The sequence below is a fragment of the Astatotilapia calliptera genome, chromosome 23 (assembly GCF_900246225.1).
Source record: "Astatotilapia calliptera chromosome 23, fAstCal1.2, whole genome shotgun sequence".
Classification (NCBI taxonomy): Eukaryota; Metazoa; Chordata; class Actinopteri; order Cichliformes; family Cichlidae; genus Astatotilapia; species Astatotilapia calliptera.
Genome location: NC_039323.1, coordinates 38332870 through 38356345, shown reverse-complemented (window position 1 = coordinate 38356345; position 23476 = coordinate 38332870). Strand labels below are relative to the sequence as shown.

Genomic DNA, 23476 nt, shown 5'->3' with positions numbered 1-23476 from the left:
CGTGACTCACACATCCTCCTGCAAACACGCGACTTTAACACGCTGAAACTCATACCTTTGAGTTTTCCTCAATCTGGGTACCCCTCTTCCAGGCCTCTGAAAATATGGAGCTCACCACGCTCTGGGAACGCCCATGAGAGGAGCCCGTATCCACCCCGCTGTCAGAATGGCCCGAATGATTCGACTGGGACTCTGAAAAAACAAATGAAAAACTGTAAAAAGGCCTCTTATCAATTAGTAATATTGGAAATACATCATAGATGAGTCACAAATCCTTCTTAAAAATTTAAAAGATTTGACATAGAATATTTATTATGTACATCTTTTTGCTGTTTCTCAGCATTCTCCAACACAAATGTGTTTCTTTTTAGTGAATCAAGCGAGTTAAAAGTCTAGTGCCTGTTTGCATTCTTGTTCTGTGTTCAGAGTGACCTCTAACAGTAGTGAGCATGTCTGAATACACTTTACAATACGCTCCACTTCTATCTGGTAGCATAACTAGCATAACTTAGCATTGACTTAGTAAAAAAAAATGGAAGTGCTTTTGTTTTTAAAGCTAAATTGCTTCCATGTTGAATTAACTATACACTGGACATGATGATGCGTTTAAAGGAGCCATTAGTGGTGCTTAGCCTAGCTCGTGAGCGAACCGGGTATGCTGGCGGAGCTGGAGCCAGATCTGATGCTAGACGTAGAGAGAGAGGACCAATCGTAGGCTGCCTCTGTCCTCTTCATGGCTTCCTGGTAGTTCAAATACAGCTGCTTCCCATACTGTATGAGATCGAAGAACACAGATGCATTTCATAAATTAAAACAAAACATTTATCTGCTTATTTCTTTGCCTTGAACAGTAACTCTGCTTCAAACCAACCTTTGCGATGCGGATTCCATTCACCCACTGGTGCAGCGTCCTCACATCATCGCAGCACAGATACTTGATGTACTGGGACTTCTTCTGGATTTGTGGATGCTGCAAATAAAACAAGTATTATGAACATTAAGTGCTCTGCACAGACACTGCAAAACGATTCAAAATAAAAGGATTTTTTTAAACAAATAACATGTGCAATTGACATCGAAGCATCCTCTTGCAATTTATTAGACAAGTGCTTATTCATTACATTAAATGCAGTCAGTAAATAAACTTTCTATTCTGATTAAACTAATCCAATCAGCTTCTTTGGAAAAGATCTCCAGAGACATTTTCTAATAGCAGACTAATGGTACTAAGTGCATGGGGGTAACAGTGAAGCGCTAAGACTGCATATCTCTGGGGACTACAAGAACCATTTGATGTGTTCAAACCTCTACTTTAAACAGATGCAAAGGAGGACACGTGTACATCCCACCCATGTTATAATGCCTCATTTCTCTTGTTATAAATTTCTTCAGATATGCAGACATCTAATTATTTGACTTGCAAAATGTGTTTACAAGATCTGTATCACACACAGAACTGGACATCATCTGTAGCTTTCTTAGCCAAGTGCTCATTTGTGCCGGTTTAGGTCTCTGGAGGAACATTAAGACCTGCTGTTATTTGCAGGCCAATCAGGACAACGCAACGTTTCACCATGCAGTTACAAGGATTCACCTTCAAGGCCAGGCAGTAGTCAGTGGGAGCTTTGTATTTGCTGCGGTAGTCCTGCCCGTAATACACGTTAACATGGTCCAACTGCAGGAAGCACACGAGATCTCTGGATGCCTGTGGAGAAAGAGAGGCAGGGGACGGTGTCATGTACTGATGCGTGGTTGACCTAAAAGAGACCGCTGTTGGCTGCTGCTGCTCTGTGTGAAGAAACTGAATTTTACCCACCACGTTTGTGCTGTCGTTGTATAGAAACATGGAGCTTCACTCAAGCTGTTTTAGTGCATGAGTGAAGCAGTTGCAGAATGGCTTGAAATAATTATGCAAAGTCCTTCATTTGTCTACGTTTGGTGTGTATATGCTATTAAAGGTCTAACTTACATCTAGAATGCCCTATTCAGTATCAAAGCTGGGACTGAAATGTACTATGGGACTTATACATGTCTCCATGGTGCCACAGTGAACTGCAAGTGTTAAAATTTGAAAATTACTTGGGAGGATGGTGGTGTTAAAAAGGGAGCATGTGCACTCAAACGCCACGCACACAACTGCTGTTCTTCAAAGTGATCAAAACCAAACAGGAAATGCCACAAATCATGAGTGGATCTGCTTCTCATAACCCTAAATGCCACATTTCTGTTCCTAATCTTCATTTCTGCGTCCGAGTAGCATGATCGTACACCAGCCGTCACTGACCTTGGCTTTGCCTTTGGGGACATAGTAGATCCCCGAAGCCCTGAGGAGGAAGTAACGCTTCTTCCATGACTTTTTCCCATCTTCTTTGAGCCACAAGATGCCCTCGATCTCTGGCACAGACACTGAGCCACCACAGAAACATTCCTGAAGTATTGCACAAAAACCCATTAAATAATTCATCTAAGTAACGCTCCAGATTAGCAGGAATGATAGAAACGTCTGCAGTTTGCTTTATAAAACACCATCTTACCTCTAATAAAGCCTCTTTGTTCCTGTCGGCCATTTCTGATGTCTCCTTCCGCCCCAGCAAATAGTTCTGGAAGCAATTGAGTAAAACAGTGAAGTCAGTGGAGGGATGGGAGGGGGAGAAAGTCTCACCTTATCCTATGTGTAAATAAATTATTCACTTTCACTTGCTTTGACCTACTTCTGACACTCCTACACAAACACACACACTGTTATTCACTCTCTGGCTCTATGCAGGCACTCAGCATGCATAAACAATGCTTCTGCGCGTATAACATACACAGTCGGCATTTGCACACCGAACGCAGAGCAGTTAAAAGAGGAGAGGATGTTATCTGCCCCTCGGTCTGTTGAACACGCCACCATACGTGTGCAGCTTTAACGTAATGGGCGGTCACCTGAGGGTTCTTGAAGAGGGCGTATTTCTCAATGCGCTCTATGAACATGAGCTTGTTGTGGCTGTCCCGGGTCCAGTTTAGCAGATTCTCCACCAGGTTCTCGTGGTCCTCAAAAATACGCTCTGAGAAAAAGGAGGAGCGAGAACAGGTAATGAAGAACAGGCGAGAACAGGTTTCTTTTGCCGCCCTGGAACTGGGGCCGTGACTATTACATATTACTTTGTGTATTATGCTGCGAGAACCCCTGAACTTCGACCCTATGCTACAAGCGCAGATTAAAGCAAAACCATAAACAATGTTTATTCAACTCAGGCGATTGCTCCCTTACCCATCTGCAGCTCAGTGATGGTTTCCACCAGAGACCAGTCAGGGCTGTATCCACAGTGGGACTTATCCAGCAGGCTGTCTAGCACCTGCCTGACTGTCTGCCGCTCGTCTACCATCATGGTCTTTGAGCTCTCGTCGGACATGTGGACCCTGATCACCAGCTGAGGAAGGCCAAGAGGGAAACGCTAAAACATGATATCAATATGTAAGATTTATCGTCATGCATGCGTTAGATCGGGAGGGGGTCAAACATAAGGCTTGGGGGCCAGAATTAGCCCAGCAAATACTCCAATAAGGCTCAGCTTTGGAAAATGCGGAGGGAACGGTAAACCTCAGCCTCCTAGTAGATGCTAAGAATTTGGAAGTGTTAGGTGATATTCAGGAAATTTGACCTTTAACCTTCATGTCAAGGTCACTGGAATTCAAACTCTTCTGAGATTTTTAAATGGTAAACAGGATGATTCCTATACGGCGCTCTTCTACTCTCCCGGAGCACTCAAAGCTCTTTAACATGCCTCATTCAATCATTCACACTACCATTCTTAAAAGCTTGTAAGTGCTTACTATCCAACATTCACACACATTCACACTCTAGTGGATACATCGGTTAGTATCTTGCCCAAGGATATTTGGCATGCAGACTGGAGCAGATAGGGATTAAATCGCCAACCTACTGATCAGTAGACCCACCCCACATTTTGTATTTTAGTAGATACACCTATGGTATCAATTTGAAAATATTTTTTTTGTGTAAAAAGCTGAACATTTTCCAATTTGTAGCTTCAGTTTAGTGAAAGAATGACATCTTATCATGTGTTCATGAAGATCATGACCATGTCCCACATATGGCCACTAAACATGACTACGAATATGGCTGTAGTTTGGGCATCTTTAAGCAACCAGAACACGAAAGCTTAAACTAATCTGAACGCGACACACTCGCACACGTGCCAAATCCTGGATCACACAATCGCAGCCTCGATGTGTGAAACCAAATAAAGCCCCGGATTCCTTGACCCTCCTGCATGTCACCTCCCACTGCGACCCCGACGTCCAATCGCGTGCCAGTACGGATGATTGAAGTGAAGCGCAGACCAATGAGAACGCAGGGACAGCGATGAGTCTCAGACATGGGGGGAGTCTGACCTACATTTCTCACAGGAGACCCCCCCCCCACCACTCAGAGGGAAAAAAGTTAAATTAAATCTAACATCTAAATCCTTTAAGATCCATTTCTTATCCAGATGAAGTCAAACTGCTTCGGTGAAATTCAAATCATTGCTGGTCGTGTAAAACGCCGACAACAGGGCACGAATAATTTAGCACGTCAAAGCTCTCCTGTGTTAGCTGAGGTTTTTTTTCCTTCGCGTGTCCTGTCTGTACCAGTACCCTTTATCTAGCCATACTCTAGCTCTGTTGGCTGTAAAACTATTGGGCTTCAACCATTCATTGCATGCAAAAAAGGACACCATTCTGTTAAATGGCATTGGTCTCATTCAAAGAGACTGTTCATTCACCGGCCTGGGGGGGGGAAAAACAAAAGGCCTGCCTGTGTGAGGAGTCCCGTATCGACCTCGCAGTGGAAGCAAACTGTCAGTGTGGCAAGGCGCTCCTGTTGTTCAGCTGATACGCGGGATAAATAACATGTCTTATGTGGATCTGCGTTATATTTCTGAAGCCCGTCTCCGCTTCCTTGCTCCCTCCTCCAGCAGACGCACACACATAATCAAACACTGCAATGACCTATTTTCTGCATGCTTCACTGCCTCGCTGTGAATGAAGTTCACAAAGAAATGCGGCGTGCACGAAATATGACAAGACGGCAATTATTCAAAGTCAGAAGGGCTTCATATCCCTGCACTTTCTAAGAGTCAGCGAGTTAAGAGGTGGTTCTACCTTTTTGACTTGTGCCTCCTTGATTTTCTCCAGGGCGACTCTGATCTTCTCCGCCTTCAGTTTGGCAGCTTGCTCCTCCTAGATGAACGCACAGGAGTGTGTTAATACAGCACGCACATTAAAAATGCCTTTTGATTTTATAGCCTCATCCTCGTCATACATCCGTCACTCCTTTGGCAGGAATAACACATGCAGCTATGCACAACTTCATGAAAAAAAGCATCTGGAATGATGGCGCCTTGTGTCACGGGGAGAAATCTAAATTTCCCCCATGCTCCAGGCTGCTTACCTGCCCCCTCCAACAAGATGCCATCACCTCCATTCCTACAGGTTGTGTAAGCTTCCACGTGTGTTTTATTACTTTAGGGTGAGTGTTCAATTAGACAAATAGACGGAATTATGATAAAAGACGCCGTGGCGGCATTGGCTCCTCAAAAATGGTGCTCCGCTTGCTGTATATGGTTTCATGCCGGATTCATGTGGAGCTGCGGCGGTTTCTTTTGATCATGCTATACAGCAGAAGGGGAGACAATAGTAGAAGATCCCTCAAGGGTGAGAGGCTGCAGATGAATGCAGAATCAGCTCAAAGAGCATCCATGCAGCCAACTTAAAGATGCGAACCCCCCCCAAAAAATGCTCAAAATGGGAAATATCCAGATGTGTCCGTAACTTGATTTAAAAATATGACAAAAGCGGTTTCTTCTATTCAAATGAACAAAAATCTGTTTGCCACCTTTCACACCAAGATTAAAAAAAACAAAAAGTTATTCCAGCGTGATTCCCAGTCGATCAAAGTCCGCCTTGCATCCACATCTGCCGTCACCCAGAGATGACAGCGGTCGAGCTAGCTGAGACGGTGCTGAGCGAGGACTTTAGTGATGGCATGGGTTCACTCACACGCAGACATGTGTGGCCAAGACGAGCACAATTTGACTAAAACGCCAAGTGAGACAGTAGGGAGGAAAATGCCCCTCCCCCTTCCCGCTTCCTCCCCTCTCCATCACTCGTTTCCTCTCTTTACAGCAGATGCAGGGGTTTGGGAGCGTACCCAATCGAGGGGAGCATAATCCCCACAAAAAAAAGGTACCAGGAGGAAGGGCCGCCCAACCAGCAAACTCCGTTTAAAGGACCCTGAACCCTTTAGCCAATCGGGACGAGGCGGGGGAAGACCATGACCGACTATGGCCCTGAAGCTAACTCACAGAGACAAGGACGGAGAGAGTGGGTGAATGAGAAGCTGAGGTGCTGAATATTTGAAGTCATGTGTACACACGAGCATGTGTGTTCAAAGAGAGAGGGTGAGGGGTATTAACAAGTGCTCCCCAAGCCTCTTATCTCAAGAAGCCCCTGCCCACTCCTTGACCCAGACTGCCTTTTCCACATGACCGACTCTAGGGCACACACACATTAAAGCTTTAAAACCAAGAGTGTGTTTGGCCAACACATAGTGGCAGGCTTTTACCCACCCCAATGTGTGTGTGTGTGTGTGTGTGTGTATAAGACTGAGTAAGAGCAACAGTGACCAAGAGGTCACGCGAGTTGTACAGATTACAGTCGGGAGTCAATTTGAGTCCCACTGTGGGTTCAGCCCCAGAAATGTCAGCGTGGACAACCCGCCCCCCTCGCTCTCTCATCTATTATTCCCTCTCTACACGACACATACTCCCTGCTTTTTATTAGACATTAGACCGACTCCGATTCGACAGGCGTTTACCCTTCCACTTTCACAGTGAGCCACACCAGAGCCAATTTAAAAAAAAGAAAAAGCTCTTCTGCCTAGTCTGTAAAAAAAAAAAAAAGAAAGAAAGAAAAAAGAAAAAAATCTTGGCAGCCACTTCCTTTGATGTTTTTCCACTCTCTCCCGCCTCGCTTGTTCCCAAGCATCCCGCGCTCATTCAATATTCTGATTCACGAGCGAGGAGAGGGAGAAAACTTGTGAGTCCAGGCGATCGCGGCTCGCCTTCTTCTGTTCTCTGGTGGAAAGTGTAACACTAACACATAAACCCCCTCACAGCCTGTAAAGATGCAGGCTATCACTCCTCTCCCCTTAAAAAAACAACATCATAATATACAGCTGAGTGCTCTGTTTACAGCAACAGGCACCAATGTTTTGAACCACTGACTCAATCCAAAAGATTTGGTGACTATGTCCGTGTAGCATCTCAGTTATCGTGGTATTCTAAGGAGCTTGGTGGATGTCACTAGGTGGACATGTCCTTGTCTATGGCACAACATAGAAGAGCCACCTCGAGAGGACAAGACTCAGCTGTACGTCTGCATCTAAAGGACAAAGGTCACTCTTTCAAGGATCCCAATATCCACATTTTGGACAGAGAAGACAGATGGAAGAGGAGCGAAAGAAGCCATCTATGTCCAATGTGAACGACAATCCTCGAACAGAGGGGATGGCTTACAGCACCAACTGTCTAACACCTAAAATTAAGGACGGCTTAACGCCCACTCATATCTTGCGTCAGTCGATCGCAACAGGTCACATGATAGGGTGAGGCAAGGTCCACCCAAAACCTCTGCTGATAATAACCCTTTTTCACACCTTAGCTCATGTGACGATGAACATGATCATCAAGAAACTTAAAGAAGTCCAGTCGCTTTTCTTTCCCAGCTTCTTAGATAAGGTGACTGCAAATCTTATATCCAGCTCTAAAACTTGAGGGCAGATGAGCTGACAGTGTCGCTGCCGGCACCCATTATATTCAAATAATAAAGGACATCACTGAAAGGGCTATTTTACTGCCAACAGCCACTAATGGAGATCTCTGTGTGGAAAAATGCACTGTAAACTTTCAGTTTCTAAAGACACACACTGTAACATTCTCTTCTAGTTAATCAGCATTATAGAATTTAAGGATTTAATATCCAACCAACTTGGAATCAGCTGATTTGTACTTTCTTGCTATGCATTGTGTATTAAAGGTGGGATAACTAACAAGCAATGAGCTCCAAACTACAAATATACACACATATGCTCAGCATAAACTTTGCAAAGAAGCCAAAGGCAGCGGCCAAAGCATCTACTCAGAGGTTAAAAGAGGTGATGGGAGCATCAGACACGACTTGGATTATAGAGACATTTGAATAACAAAACTAAGCTGGAGTCCAACTTAGATTTGTTTTTTCAGTTAAACACAAATTCCACTTTTGGCTAGCACGTAGGGTTATTATCTCAACTATGGGTGAATCAAGTAATGGATTAGTCTCTATAATGCGAGAAACTCATTGTGAGCAAGCTCCATCTGCTGAAGACTGTGACATGTGACCAAAACCCACAGAGAAATCTATCAAGTAGACTTTGTTCACATTTGTTTTGCCTCTTGTGTAACCAGTTTTTCTAAAGCACAGATGAACCTTTCAAAATAAGACAAAGGCAACAAATCATGCCATTTAAAGCCCTGCAAGCCCTGGTTTCTGTTTCAGACTTCTAAACAACTCAAAATATTAAAAGTAATGATTTAATACTGTGTAATAAATGCTAATACATTAAATTTTCCCCTTGTAAGCTTTTATTGCTCAAAGACTGAGTGCAAATCAAAAGCCAGCAACATGAAGTTAGAAAGAAGGATCGAACAAAATGAAGGCCCACAGACAAAACACCGCATGTGGAAGCATGTTTGAAAAAAATCCTCTGTTCTATAATCACTCTCAGCATGGACTTTACCAAAAAGACGAGCAGAGCAGAAGACAGGAGCAATGCACACAGACACAAACACGAATGCACAGGAGAGGAATGAAAGCAAAAAGTGTATGAGGAAGTCACCTTGGTCAGGAGGTGAGAAGGCTTTCCAGCTATGCTTTTCAGAATGAGCGAGGTTTCTTGGTCCAGATAGGAGTGCTTGGGTGGAGGAGAAGATGGGGGAGGAGGATAAGAGCAGAAGAAGAGACAAAATTTAGAGAAGTCAGTGCCAGGTGATTCTGTGAGGCTTATTAATCACAAGTGTTTTGATCTGTTTTTGTACAGAGAAGCGTGGAAGCGAGAGAAGGTTTCATTAATGCGCAGCAGCGATGGTTGTCATTAGATACAGCTGTTGGAAAAGAGGCAATGATTATGAGAGAGAAAAGCGTGAATACACGGTATATTCTCTGAAACCTAGACTCCACAGCTACGCTATCACACCACACACACACACACACATCAAACACACACACAACAGCTCAATTGTAAAAATTCTGTTGCACCTAACGTCCATTAACCTTGAAACAATTAACTGTGCACACCAACTGGAGAAATTGCTCAATCATTCACAAACACACACACTTACGGTGGCCCGATCCACTTCGCCCTCTCGCGAGGTGAAGTCAAGCTGCCGTCTGGCCGGCTTACTGTTGGCTCGTCGCAGCGTGACATGCTGGAAAAGTCGGGTGGGTGCAGGCAGGTGGGGTGTGTGCGTGTGTGAGGACAGAGGCCGTGGATATAAGAAAGGATGCAAACACAGACAGTGTAAACACATGCAGGCGAAAACAGGGGGGACATGCGAGAGACTGTCATGGCCGTCCGACCACGGCATTGCTTTTGTTAGTGAACAATAGGTAGGTGTTGACATTGTAATCCGAGTCACACTTGAGATTGCAATGCATTCACCGACAGCATCGAATGCACAATACAGAGGCTGCATTGTGCATTTACTTTGGATAGACTTCAGGCATGCAGTTCCTTCCAATCAGTATGTGTGTATAAACATGCTTGGCTTCATTAAGGTCTATGCTTAGTACTTTCTCACTTCTCCTGACTTACAAACTGAACTGACCGCAGTCCTTGTGTACATTACACTTACCGTCACATCTGGAAAGACTCATTTAAACCGTCTGATACGTCTATGTGTGTGTTTCAGTGTGGCTCGTACCTCTGTATTGGTTTGGTTTTGTCCTTGTGAGATTGGGCTGCCCTGGCTCTCCACCTCTCCTCCTGTCACTTTATCCGTATCCAGGGAGTCCATGCTTGAAGCTGAGGCACATGCTGAGTTCACACTAGACCGCTGGGATGGTGCGTCCTGCTCGGTGACAGCACCGACCGAACCAGTCCTCCGATGCTGCCCTCCGCCGCCGGACGATCCGGACGAGGGCCGCCGGATGGTGCTGGAGGAAAATGAGGACGAGGAGGAGGAAGAGGAGGACGTCTGACGTGCCGCTTCATCCATGCTCAGGGAGGCCTTCTCTAGCTGAGAGGTGATGTCATCTAGGGAGATGTTAGAGGCCGCGGGGCGAGCAGTGGCGCTGCCACCTCGTACCGTGTTGGCCGGTGATGCTCGAGTACTGCTGCTTGCACTTCCTGTTGGGGCGGGTTTCAATTTGACAGTGAAATTAATATTTGATTGAATTAAATATTGACACAAGAAAGATCTCAACAAAACTGACTGTTTTCTACAAAGCTTCACCTTTTCTCTCTCTGTTATAACTTTGCAGGTGTTTATTTCTCTCAACCCCAGTTTTACACTTTTGTTTCATCCCACAAAGACTTCCTTCTTTTTGATGCACAGCAGTGTTTCCTAACCACAGGGGGTATATTTGTGTTGCAGCTAGGGGGGACATGGAAAGATTACCAATGGTACCAATTTCAAAATCCTAAACATGAAAAAATGGTTGATATAGGTAGCCTAAAATGTGGATAAGTAATTGAACTTGTTTGCTAAATGCAGTATGTATATGGAATACAAATACAGCTGCTGAATAAACAGCAAAAACTACAAGCTAGCTAAGAGCATGAATAAAAAGGTGGAAACCAGCAGTGTAGAGCAGGGGTGTCAATATAAGGCCAGGGGAACAGAATTCCCCCCCCAAAGACTCCAATCTGGCCAGCTCGATGGCTTTTGAAGATTTCAGACTTTAGTTTTACAGCTCATACTGCCCTACTTTTTCTTACATTAAGATATTTCAGGGATTTTAAATGTGTAGTTAAAGAAAGGGGAGTTCCACAGGTCCAGCGCACCTAAGATCAAAGTGGGCTGCATTGTATATATTCCTCCTGATTGCTATTTATTCCTGCTGTCTTACTATTTATATTTTATTCCTGCACAGTTGGTGTGGAGAACTCATAATATGATTGTACATGGACAATGACAATAAAGGGTTATTCTTATATTCTATGTGGGCCACCCATGGTGTAAAATATGGCTAGCAGGTAAGCTGAATGTGATGGTTCAATAACAGATGAAACATTCCCGATCAAGTTTAAAATTAGGTTAAATGAAGATGAGGTGGAAGTGATGGAAGGGCTCTTGAGCTCATCTGAATGGGCTGCAAGCTGGAAGCCACTGCTGCACAACAATCTCAGACATCATGCCTTACAATTGACTACTATCTGAAAGGATACCAAATGATAACAGTCTCACTTCTTCACATTGAGTATCAAATTGTTTAGGAACTGCACTTTTTGTTTTAAAAGCCCATAATTCAGCAGGACTACCTCCGCTGCTTCCTCCTCCACTGGTGCCTGTGTGCTTAGTGCTAGCACTGCGCCCTCCAGCTGCCCTCTGCTGGCCTTTGCTCTGGCTGCGAGAAGTTGAGTTTGGTTTGGAAATGGTATTCAACTCCTGCTCGATGGAGCACAGGTCAGCCATCAGGGCATCCAGGTCCACTGTGTCACCTTGGTTCAACGCCTCTGCAAGGAGCAAAGCAAGAGTTATTGGGTTATACTAATAAGTGCATCTCTGTTCTGTTGTTATACTGAAGTGAGATCTTACCATTTATGTTATACATTGAGAAGCGGTAGGAAAAGTTGGCCATGTTCGTCTCCTGCCTGAGAGGAGGTTTCTGCAGTGCTTTCTGCGGCCTGCCATCATCCAGACTCTGCAATGTGCGCACACACACGAAACTCATAAGATGCACATTTGCAAAACACACATTCACACTCTGACACTACAGTCAAAGCGCATCGTAACAACCTCGTCTGCCTGCCAGACTCCTCAGTTACCCACAGACCTGCACAAATACTATGTGGTGGTGGTGGGAGTGGAGTTGCTAGGATACAGTAAAGGGAGACAGGATTAGCAGTGTTAAGGTTGCTATGGATACAGCCCCATCCTTTCTCGTGGTGCTCTGTCTACGTCTGTGTAACAAACCACCCCCTTAGTGTGTGTGAGAGTATTTGTATTTTAACCTGTGTGAGCTTGTCCAGCTCTCCCAGCCAGGCTCCAAACATCTTGTCCAGGTCCTGGTCCTCCTTGTCACTGTCTTCCTCTGCTCCATGGTCCAACTCATCATCAGATACCTGGTCCATCTACACACACACACACACACACACACACACACACACACACGGAAAAGAAGCAGAAAATTTCACATGATTACAAGTCACACCCACATAGCAGGAATGATCTAAATGAGGAAAGAGGGGGAAAAAAACAAAACAAAACGCAAAAACAACTTAATCTCATGCCAACCTCACTGCCTGTTACCATGACAACCGTTCGCAGACCCCTAGCGGGCACCCTGTGCTGTGCGATCACCCTGTGGTGTCTTGTGTGCTGTGCACCACTGACACGCCCAGGACCTCTACTACCAGCTCAAGAGCCAACACAGAGGGAGGAGCAGAGCATCTTCCTCATGTCTGCAGAAAAAAAAAACCCCCCACTCTTTTCTTTGGAGGCCCACAGATCACTGTTAAATTAAGATATTAATCAGACCACACGGAGCAATAGCATGTGCTGTTAAAGGCCGGTGGATAATAGGATGGAAAGCATAGCTGGCTCGCTGAGAATGCCCAGCTGTTTTTAGTCAAAGGTGATGGCAGAGCTCCCTCTAGTGGGTTAAATGGAAAGTGGCGCAACACCAGCATGCATCTGTTTGCCTGGCCGACTTAAGTCTCATATATCTAACAATTAAACAGAATCAGAATAAAATCAGGAGGAAATCTGACGCTCTAGAGTCAAAGCTAAAATGTCTAACCCAATCCTTTTTCATACACACAAGGACGCCACAGTAGACAAAACACTGAATGAATGATATGAAGGAGGCAAACATAACAGAAAATGGCTCCAACTGACAACGCAAAACAATCTGCAGCCTTGATGTGTGCCTACATTCATCCTCATTTCCTAATGCGATGGTCTCCGGTCCATGTGAAAAAAATATGTTCACCCAAATGCCGATGTGCACCGAGGAAGATCGTTCACCAATCTGGTGACAGACCTGTCAAGTGGAAGCAAAGTACGGTTGAGCACAGGAGGAGGAGGAGGAGGTCATGGCTCTGATACCCTGTCAGATGCCAGAGGAAGTGCCGAGTGCAGAAACACATTTTCTTACTGCACACTTTCAGCTTGGCACACACAAAGAAAAATATTACACCACTGTATATTCAACACTGGATATTAAACAGACTAAAGCAGAACGCTCAACCTGTTTTTCCCTTGGTGTGCACTCCTGTCTTGGCATAGTCCGGAGTCCCCAAAACAGGCGAGTCAGATGGAATATTCCAGAGTAATCCCATTGATGTTTTCAGAGGGTGTCATTCCATGTTATCCCAGCTATGTGGTGTCAGTCACTAGAGGGGACTGTACCAAACTGGGATTAACCCCGCTGACGACCCCTGTTCTTTTGATCTAGCAAAACGTCTGCTTGTATGTGCGAGTATTTGTGTGCCGTTGCCTTTATGGCTAAAATGAACACTTGGTGATCTGAAAGCTATGCTTTGTTGTTAGAATGTGATGAAGGTCGTAGCAAACCAGATAAAAGATGAAAAGCTAAGAAGCTGAGGGGTGCTTATTTCAGACAAATTCCAGCATGCTTACTACTAGAAATCACTGTATGTGGTGCATGTAGAAGACGTACCCTGAAGCTGGTGCTACAAGCTTGTATTACGGACCAAAGCTGTCACTGCAGAGTGTTTATTATACTTTAGATGATGGATAGCTTCCTTCTTCCGGCACTCTCATTAAAACACATGAGAAACATGAACTTGTCATCTTGTGGAGGAAAGAATGGAGTCAATGAGTATGTAAACAAAAACAACCCAGTGTGTATATATGTGCGCTTAAAATTACATCCATGCACTCATGAACGTGTGTGGCAGTCACAACAGGAAATAGCCAGGATGTGCAAAATTCCTAATTTCCCACATGGCCTTTTTCCTTGCAGGAAGCTCCAGCTGTCCTCCAGCTTATCCATACCACTTATAGTGGCGGTAGTGGTGGGGGTGGCACTTGTACATTTGTAGGAATGGGGGGGAAGAAACTTGAGGTGTTGAAAGTGAGATCCAGACCTCACCACCCTTATGCCCACACATGTTACATCGTAACACAATTTGAATCGTTTGTCTCCTTGGCTACCATGAAATGTGGCTCCATATGGGGACCCTTCAGTCACAGCCATGATTTTGTAAAATCAGGTGAGTATCTCAAGCTATGGCATCAAGACGAGCGCAAGAGGAAATGACTAAAAATCAAATGAGCCTGCACTGCCATTATTCCCCAAGGTTATTCCATGTGTAAATACACATACAGTAAATGAGTCGCACTGCAGGACACTTAACAGCTGTGTGTAAACAGCCTGGAGTCCTTTATAAGAGTCTCTTCCACACACATACACACACAGACTTGTGGTCAGGACAAAAAACAAGTACAAATATATATAGATATGCTGTAGGTGTGTATTCAGTCCAGATGCAGAAAGAGTAAAAATAGAGCAAAAACGATGCAGAGCCAAAAACAAAGAGCACTTTGGAAATAGCTGCTGTCATTCTAATGGAATCACGGCCTTAACAGAAGATGCTGCTGCAGGTTTAAGTGAATTACCACCTGAGGCCCTGCTTTTAAGCTTATGGAGCATGACCTGAGAGAGACACGGGGATAGGAGGTTGTGTTTGTGTATATATGCGTGTGTATGTAGTCTGCAAATGCACTCCTACAGGCATCATCGCAAACTAAACACCGGCCGTGGCCTTTTCCCTGCTGATGCTGCACGGTCCCGTCTGTCTTGTCTGAGCATGACCGCCATTCATCTGTCTCCTGTGACTACTGGGCAGCTCAGAGATCTGGGGTGAAAGAATAAAGGTCAAAGGCCTTTTCCCGTGGAGTCTCCTTCTGGAGTCTCTCTTTTTTTTTGGTTTTCATGTAAACCCGCAGTGGCTGCTCATCTATTTATGCAGCGTGTTTTCTAAGAACAAAAATCTCAAACTGTTAAAGAAAACGCAGTAAGCACCCAGCGCTGAGGAGGTTGAGTATGTGGGAGGAGGAGGAAGACGTGTCTATCTTTAGTCCAAGTCATCCAGATCAGAGCGTATCGAGAGGATTAGAAAGGGAGCAATATGAAAACTCGATGTTAAACTGTTGTTTAATTAACAATATTAAACCCTGTAGGGAAGCACAAATATGCAGGAATGGCTGCAGTCTTGGGTCTTTATTCTCTTAATATTCAGATGAAAATGTACTACGGTATATTAAGATCAAGAGTTATTTTGTGAAAGTTATGAATTCATATGATCTCAAAGTACGAGAGAAGGGGAAAACAAGTGCCGACTGTAATGCACCGACAGCTTCAGCAGCACCTGTTCTGCCTGCAGTCGACATACAAATGATCAACTACTCTTAACATTTGAGTTACAAATAAAGCCTCTCATATTTCCATCGCACAGGAAGTCAAGAGGGCTGGGTGGTGGAAAATGACTCGAGCTGTGTAAACACTGTTGTGACCAGATACTCCACTGACTGAATGTTTCCCCAAGTACTTCTAAATATGCTATTTTTGGACAAAAAACTCCACCAAGCCTCAACTGTATGTGTGCTGAAATGTTGCAGTGAGGAGTGTAGGGGTCATCTCCAAAGCCACCTATTCCTCACCGCTATTTTTTGCTTCTCTCAAACGATCTTTGCAAAAATAGCTTAACGCCAGTGTCTGACACCTCTCATCTAAAAATATTCTCAACAACTTATATCACCATTTCAAAATACGGCAAAATGAGAAACATGAGGCAATAAAACCAGAAACAGCGTGACAATAACAAACTCTGAATTTCTGCGATGCCCACACTGTCGTGGTGCTTGGCTCTAAATGGAGAGTGGGAATTCTTGAGAGTTTAATGGGACACAAAATGCTCATGCCGATAAAGGTCTCTGGGGGCAGATGCAAACAAAGCTGAAACAGAGGAAGCAGACAAAGCATCTACAACACCCATAGACAGGAATAGCTCCAAACACACACATATTAATGCATGTCCCATGCTGTAAATGCTGCTGATAACCTCTGGGGAATGTAGTGTGTGGAAAAAAAAGTGAAGGAATCTAGAGGGGAAAAACAGACAAACAAAACCATGTGATTATGCATATCTGATAGGCCACTTTTAAATCCACCTTATTTATATCGATATGGATTGGGTAATCTCTTAGAAACGAAAGGATACCACATCAGTTAATGGAAATTAAACTTATCAACCTACAGAGGGCTGAATTCAAAGACATCCTAAAAATCAAACCCCATGGTGCCAGGCAGTGAGCATAGGGGCCCATAAGAGGAAGTCAAGCCCTCAGGCTGCACTGCTACTAATTGTTTGGTCAGAGACAGTCACACCAGCATCTTGCTGGAGGTCATTTTGTAGCTCTTGCATGTCTGCTCACTAAGGAGCAGACAGCGGTCCTGGTGATCGGTTAAGGGTCTTCTACGGCCCTGTCAGGCTCTCCTAAAGTAAATGCCTGTCTCCTGAAATCTGTCTCCTGTGCTGGGAGAAACTGCAAGCCTTCAGGCAATGGCACAAATTGATGCACCATCCTGGAGGAGCTGGACTACCTGTGCAGCCTCTGTAGGGTCCAGGTATCGCCTCGTGCTACCAGTAGTGACACTGACCGTAGCTAAACGCAAAGCTAGTGAAAAAAATAGTCAGAAAAGATGGAGAGGGAAAAAAGTCAGTGACCTCTAACTGTAAAAACCATTCCTGTTTTAGTGGTCGGGCCATTGTTGTCCTTCTAGTGCACCTGCTGTTAGTCTCATTAACACCAAAGCAGCTGAAACTGATGAGCAAACCCCCTCTGCTACTTACCAGATCAATATCCCACAAGTTTAACTGACTTGATGTTGCACTCTGATTAAAAAAAAAAAGTTTCTTTTTTTAGCAATGTATTTATAAAATAAGTGCTGTATATTCTAGCACTGTAGTGTATAAAAACATGCAAATCTATAAACACAAAAACAGCCTCATGCAGGTTTCCTGGTGATCGCCTTCCTTGTTAAAAATTCAGCAGTTGTAAGGCCCGTCTGTTCCATGTAATACAGCTCATTTGCAAACTCTTGGTAGTTACAAAGGGAAACTACATGTTAATTGAAAATCAATTCAATCAATTGTTTCTGAAAATCACCCTCTCCTTTAAAATAAATTTCATGCAAACATCTCTTCTTTTTCTCATGTCAGACCATCATCTGGTGCAAGCTGCACTTCTAACCTGTCAGACTATGATTCACCTTTCACACATGCATGTGTTTGTGTCATCACAGTAAAAACACCACGCTGAAAAGCCAAGTGTCAAAAGATCATAATGACATCCTGTAGCCGTTTGAAGGCAATAGGCGCTTTCGAGCGCGTCTTGTAATCTTGTTTGTGGCTTGACAGTTGAAATAAGGTCTTCTGTCAAAGAACAAAGCCTGGAGCAGACAAATGCTTGGTTTCACTACCTTTAAGATATAAAAAATAGATACGATCTCTTTGTAAATGTGCGAGTGCGTGTCATTTCCAGGCTTGCATTTGCCATGCAGATGGTGATTATTTGCTCATTTCCACTCCCATCCCTGCTTTCTGTCCCTGCCCTGCCTTTTTACCCCCGGTCCCCTCCCTTCATATACAAAGTCACACCAGGAGACGAGAAATGAAAGCCAGAAGCTGCCATCCCTGCGTCAACATGTGGGCATTATGCAAGTAAAAAGAAGGAAAAGAGGAAACTTCTAAGTGCCAGTAAAAGAACTCTTTGAACAAGGGAGTGGCTGGACCAAAAGTCCAACTAGGTGTGGCTGGTTTGTCAGCCTTGGCTGACCTGTAGTAGCCTGTGATGTCTGACTCAGAAAATGACATAACACACTGTGCTTGTTTGCCCATGATGAATGGGAAAATTTAGCGTGGCTGCAGCCCTAAAGGTTAATGAAGAAAGCTTGTGACAAGATGATTACAGGTTTAATTTAAGAAGGGGTGAGGGACATACAGTATGGGTGGAGCTCATTCCTTATTTGTGGCATGGGGAACACTCAAAGCTGTACACTACACAAGGAAGATACATTAAAGTAAGAGCCATGCCAAAATAGAAATAAGCCTCACTTGTGATAGTTTCTGTTTTATGCTACACAAGGTGTGTTTACATACTGATGTCATGACCAGCAGCACCAGTAATACCTGAAAATGAAACTAACACTCCCACCGCCTGCTGTCGATTGATTCGTCAGCACTGCCAGATGTGTAAGTTAGACTACCACATCATTACGTTCTATATTGTTGTTTTTAATGAAGTATTTTTTTCATATTTTGCCCTGAGTCATCCAAACGCCTGTATTCAAGCTGTAAATTCCTAAAATAAATGTAAAAAAAAGTAAACTCGCGCTTGTATGTTAAATCTACGGCCTGTGTACATAATGGTAAATTTTAGGCTTTAAAACTAGTGGGGCTACAGCCTTCTTTCACACACGACTACGGCAGCACTAAACACAAGATAGCGTTGATGGAAATGTGCACCGAAATCTCAGCATTGTCTCAAATGTTGAGACAGTCCTGTAAACATAAGTCAAAAACAGAACACGAATAAGAAGTGGCATGTGTCACATGAAAGCAAGCACATCAAGGGGACGGACTACTTGGTTGGTTGGTTGGGGGTGGGGGGCGGGGGGGTTATATGAGATATTTAACAGGCTGGAGAGAGAGCAGAGAAGGAATGATGGATGGGTACAATAATAATGGAGGAACGGAGCCAGCTATTAGATTGTGGAGGGGGGGCTGGCCGAAACAACAGCTCCCATGTTATTAGTCAAGCACGAGCAACAGCTTGTAAGCAGGGAAGAAACACACACACACACACACACACACACACACACACACACACACACACACACACACACACACACACACACACACACACACACACACACACACACACACACACACACACACACACACGCTTGAGTGCATTCAGGATCACTCAACCACTCCGGCTTACGCAGCCAGTTAGGAAGGAGGGGCAGAGAAAGAGATGGGGGACAGAGAGAGGAGAAAGATGGGGAGGATGTCAGAAGCAGACAGATGGAGAGAGGAAGAGCAGGAGAAAGTGAGACTAGAAAAGAGAGGGAGTGTGAAAATGCACGGTCACACTGGTGGGCGGTAAGGTGCGAGGACTCAACAGCTCACCAGCATCAGAGCGAGCCAAATTTCAGCTGCCCTGCATCTATTCAAAGAGAAACTGCCATGGCAACGCACAAGCACACACGCACATCTCTGTGCTGACAGCCCTCACATACACTGTAACAACCTACATTGTTAGTACAGTGTTTGAACATCTGTTTGTAGCCATGACCACAAAGCATACAGTCGATCAGCACTTCATAATATAGTCATTTATGCGCTTGGTGAAAAAGCTGACGTCACTTTGAAGCAGCGAGCACGCACATGGGTAAGTCTCTTCTTATTTGTCTGTGTCACTCTCGCTTACACAGAAACACAGCAACGATGTGTCAGCGTCCCTGCTTCCTTCAGGGCATCGGCCCAAATGTGAAATCCATAGTCTTGTCCATTCCCTCAAGAGATCAGGTTACGTCAAACACTTCCAACTACACACACACACACACACATAGATGAAGGGGCTCAGGTGGTCTGCTGCAGTGGGCTCATACACACCCACACAAACTTTGTAAAACATGATGCAGCACTGCAGCAGCAGACAGCAGAGGCTGACGAGTCGAGAAGTATAAGCCAGACATTAAAAAACAAAAAAACAAACAGCCAGTGCTTAAAAAATAGATGAGACCCATTGATCTGGTAGCATATAAAGAGCTGCAAAGCCACGGCGTAAACACTCTACCGATTTCCTTCTCTTGTTTTCTTTTGGTTGAATTGATGCTCGCTGGTTGGCATTGCATGCAGTCTTATTTTGTGCTTGCTCAGACACAAATATGAACCTGGGGCAAGTCATTTCAATAAAAAAGGGGTGTGTTTGCATCATGAACTCATCAAGAGTAGGAGTTTTTAATGCCACACTATATCCTAGAGGTATTCTTTAAGGCCCTTCCAGCAGAATATAACAATAATTCTTACTTATGTAATTAATTATGGGCCGATTATCCGCCAATGCCAAAATGTCAGCCTTCAAAATGCTCTAAACACTTGGTTTCTGATGCTTCTTCTAGAGTTCTACTATTCAAGTAGAGTGAAAAAACAAAAATGCAAAGCCAGAAATTAGCATTGTGGTGAAGTAAAGGAAAAAAAAAACCCCAAACATATTGCCTGCTGTCTACCACAGACCATTTTTGATGAAAATAGATGCAGATGCCCCCCAAAGAACCCCAGGCTCCAAAATGAAAATGGATATATGCAAAAGCCTCATTTAAGTACTTTTCCATAATTAAATCATCCACTTTAGACAAATGAAATCATTATAGTGCCAATCATTTTTCCTTCTTCATTATCATTTGGTTACTTGGTCAAGCTGAACAGTACGTTTACATCTGCCACCTGTTAGGGAATAATAAAAAAAAAAGCCCACAGTGGGTGCAACAAATTGCACGAACACCACATGCTAAAACACACACAGACACACAAACCAGCCATGTGTGATGCACCCTGCACGAAGGCTGAGAAAAAACTACATATGCATCCCCCGACCCCACTGGCAGCTGGGAATGGCTTCCTCCGTTACTACATTTCCCATGTCTCCCTTGGTCTTTGCTTCTTGGTCTTTGCTTCTGTCCATAACCCCTGCAGCTGGTGTGCGTTTGCCTCTCATGACACAGACCCCTCTTCCTGGCACGCCAGCTCCTGCATTCCTGCTGTGTCATTAACGCGCACACGTTTAAATAATTTTTTTCATTTCAGAGAGGTCTCCGTGGCTGCAGCTTGCATGTCTTTGGGACAAGTCGGAGAGACTGTTTCAAGGACGTTTCTTTTTAAGAACATCCGCCTTCCACGAAGGCGTTGCCAAGACAACTGTGACCCAGAACAATCACTCGTTAACTGTGCCCCCAAAGCACGTGATGGACATGTTGGAAGGAAACTGACAGCTGAGTGTGAACTTTAGAGGCAGCCCCACTCTAAACACAAGACAGTGACACACACTGTGTCACCACTCCCTGACAGACACAAAAGCATCCCTACTTCCTGGAACAGTTTAATTCCAGGGCGAGGACACTTCCTTCTTTAGGCCCCAGGCTGCATCTCTGCAAGGGGCCCTCTTAAATATCCAGCTCTCACATACATTTGTGTCTGGCTCTTTCTCTCTTCATATTTTCCTCCCTTTTTTTGTTTAGACATTTTTTCATTTTTCAAATACATTGACCAGACCTCTCTTTTCACATCTGATTTAAAAAAAAACATGAATAGGAACACTGTATGCAATCCTTTGGACAAATGGAAAACACATTAGGTACTAAATTTGGAAGGGCTTCAGGTAATAGACAGTGCCATGAGTGGATAAAGGGCATTACTGTACAAATAACAGCATCAACAAAGAGGAGATTGTTTCTGTCCTGTGTCCCACTCTAGCAGAAATCATCTGCAATCAACAATAACCCAACCAGACTGGGATCAGAAGATTTGAATTAGCTTGTTTTTGTGAATCACTTCAATAAACAAAAATAATAAAAACCAGTGTGGAAAATAGCAGCCAGCAAGCCGTAATATTTGCAGAGCGGCTTTTCTTTTTTTTTTTTTTTCCCCTTACAAAGCTGTTCTTAAACTTCCTGGATCTTGTTGTTTTATTCCAGTTATGGAAAAAAAATCAGAGGTGTGAATGTCTGTAGTCATCTGTGCATTTACTAACATCTGTGTGGTTAACACAATAGCTAAAAATAGATTAGTTTGCATATGTGCAACTTTTCAGAAAATAAGTACAGTACTTGATCTGTGGGGGTGGGAGAGTAAAGTCAACAATCTCAGTGTAAATTAGAGTGGAAACTTTTGAGACCACAGATTGCAAATTCAACACAGATCTGCGACAGTGAGAGAAATAAAAGCTTACTGTGAGGAGCATCTCTTACTACAGACCCCAGCCGCGGCTCGACTCACATGGTTCCACTTAAATCGGGAATTATCTCCTTCGGCGAGGAAGACTCTCCCCTGACAAGATCCTCCGAGGCTTTACTTCTCTTTGATTTGGCTTTGATTTTCAAGGTCCTCTGAATCAAGGCTTTGAGGAGGGGCAAAGCCTCCCTCTGTGCACCCCCACTTGCTCCAGCTTTGTGAAATAAACATGGCCCCACACTGTTAACTTAGAAAAAACTGTAAACCAGTGACACGACAGGCGATATGATGGTTTGAGCACATGGTGCGCCAGACATGCATGTCAGGGGCACTGCAATAAAACAGGCATTTGAAACCACCTTAAATAGAACTTCTCTTTGAGTTTGCTACGCCAACACAAAAAACAACAATCTGCGTGTGTGATGTGTGCAAAGAGGTTTCGCAAAGCTTACTGGCAGCAGCGTCAATAACAGTTTTTCCTTTTTCCTACACTCAAGAGTTTATAACCCACAAAAAGTAGTCACTCTGCTTTACAGGAAGTCTTACCTCTGAAGTGGCTTTTCCTTCTTTCTATTGAGGTTAAAGGTCAGATGACACTGCCACTTCACTCTGGGGCTGTGGAAACAAAGAGAAGAAGAAATTCGATTAGATATGATTTAGTGCCTATTTTGAGTTGCAATGGCAAAATACAATCCCCGCTTTTGGTCACCTCATCGAAAGCTATTAGTCAGTGAAACCCCAAACTTGTGGATCGCCTCCTATTGCTCTCACTGCGCTGCAGGAGGATCGAGAGGCACGGCTGCCAGCAGCTGGAGACGAGCAGGGTGATTTCACTGTCACAAGAATGCAGGGGATTAACCGGAGGGTGCTCGAGAGCGAGCGATTTAACCAAGCACAGACTTAAACGCCGCGCGTGGCCAGAGAGACACTTATCATAAAGCTCTGAAAGCAATCAAGTGCGGTTCGCTCTCCATCATAAACTCTCTCCATCATTACGGCGAGATTAACAATGTGACATTTGAGCTGTGGAGTCCGCCTTCATTTTACTACAAAGCATTTCCCGCCAGCACACGCATGAACACACGTGCGCAGCTAAAACCTAATAAGCATGTCTAACCGCCACAGGCTAATCATTTCACAGCGTGAGTCAGAGTAGAAACCTTGTCAAAACTCTTAGGTGTG

General features: G+C 44.2%; 1 protein-coding gene across 5 annotated transcripts in view; it reads right to left on the bottom strand.

The window, feature by feature from the left end:
- The window catches only part of raph1b (Ras association (RalGDS/AF-6) and pleckstrin homology domains 1b), a 39786-nt gene that overhangs the window by 4468 nt on the left and 11842 nt on the right, over positions 1-23476 (bottom strand). For 2 of the 5 annotated variants that reach the window (XM_026157670.1, XM_026157671.1), the window contains exons 2-17: positions 22841-22909; positions 12263-12382; positions 11847-11952; positions 11570-11764; positions 10011-10435; positions 9429-9515; positions 8927-9001; positions 5152-5229; positions 3257-3416; positions 2929-3050; positions 2535-2600; positions 2285-2428; positions 1595-1705; positions 872-970; positions 651-771; positions 56-192 (exon numbers count right to left, since the gene is read on the bottom strand). In XM_026157670.1, the coding sequence (XP_026013455.1) occupies positions 56-192; positions 651-771; positions 872-970; positions 1595-1705; positions 2285-2428; positions 2535-2600; positions 2929-3050; positions 3257-3416; positions 5152-5229; positions 8927-9001; positions 9429-9515; positions 10011-10435; positions 11570-11764; positions 11847-11952; positions 12263-12382 (2046 nt within the window). In that variant the 5' untranslated portion in view covers positions 22841-22909. Of the gene's footprint in view, positions 1-55; positions 193-650; positions 772-871; positions 971-1594; positions 1706-2284; positions 2429-2534; positions 2601-2928; positions 3051-3256; positions 3417-5151; positions 5230-8926; positions 9002-9428; positions 9516-10010; positions 10436-11569; positions 11765-11846; positions 11953-12262; positions 12383-22840; positions 22910-23003; positions 23235-23476 lie in introns of those variants that run through there. The other 3 variants (XM_026157672.1, XM_026157674.1, XM_026157675.1) reach the window with 3 other exon arrangements.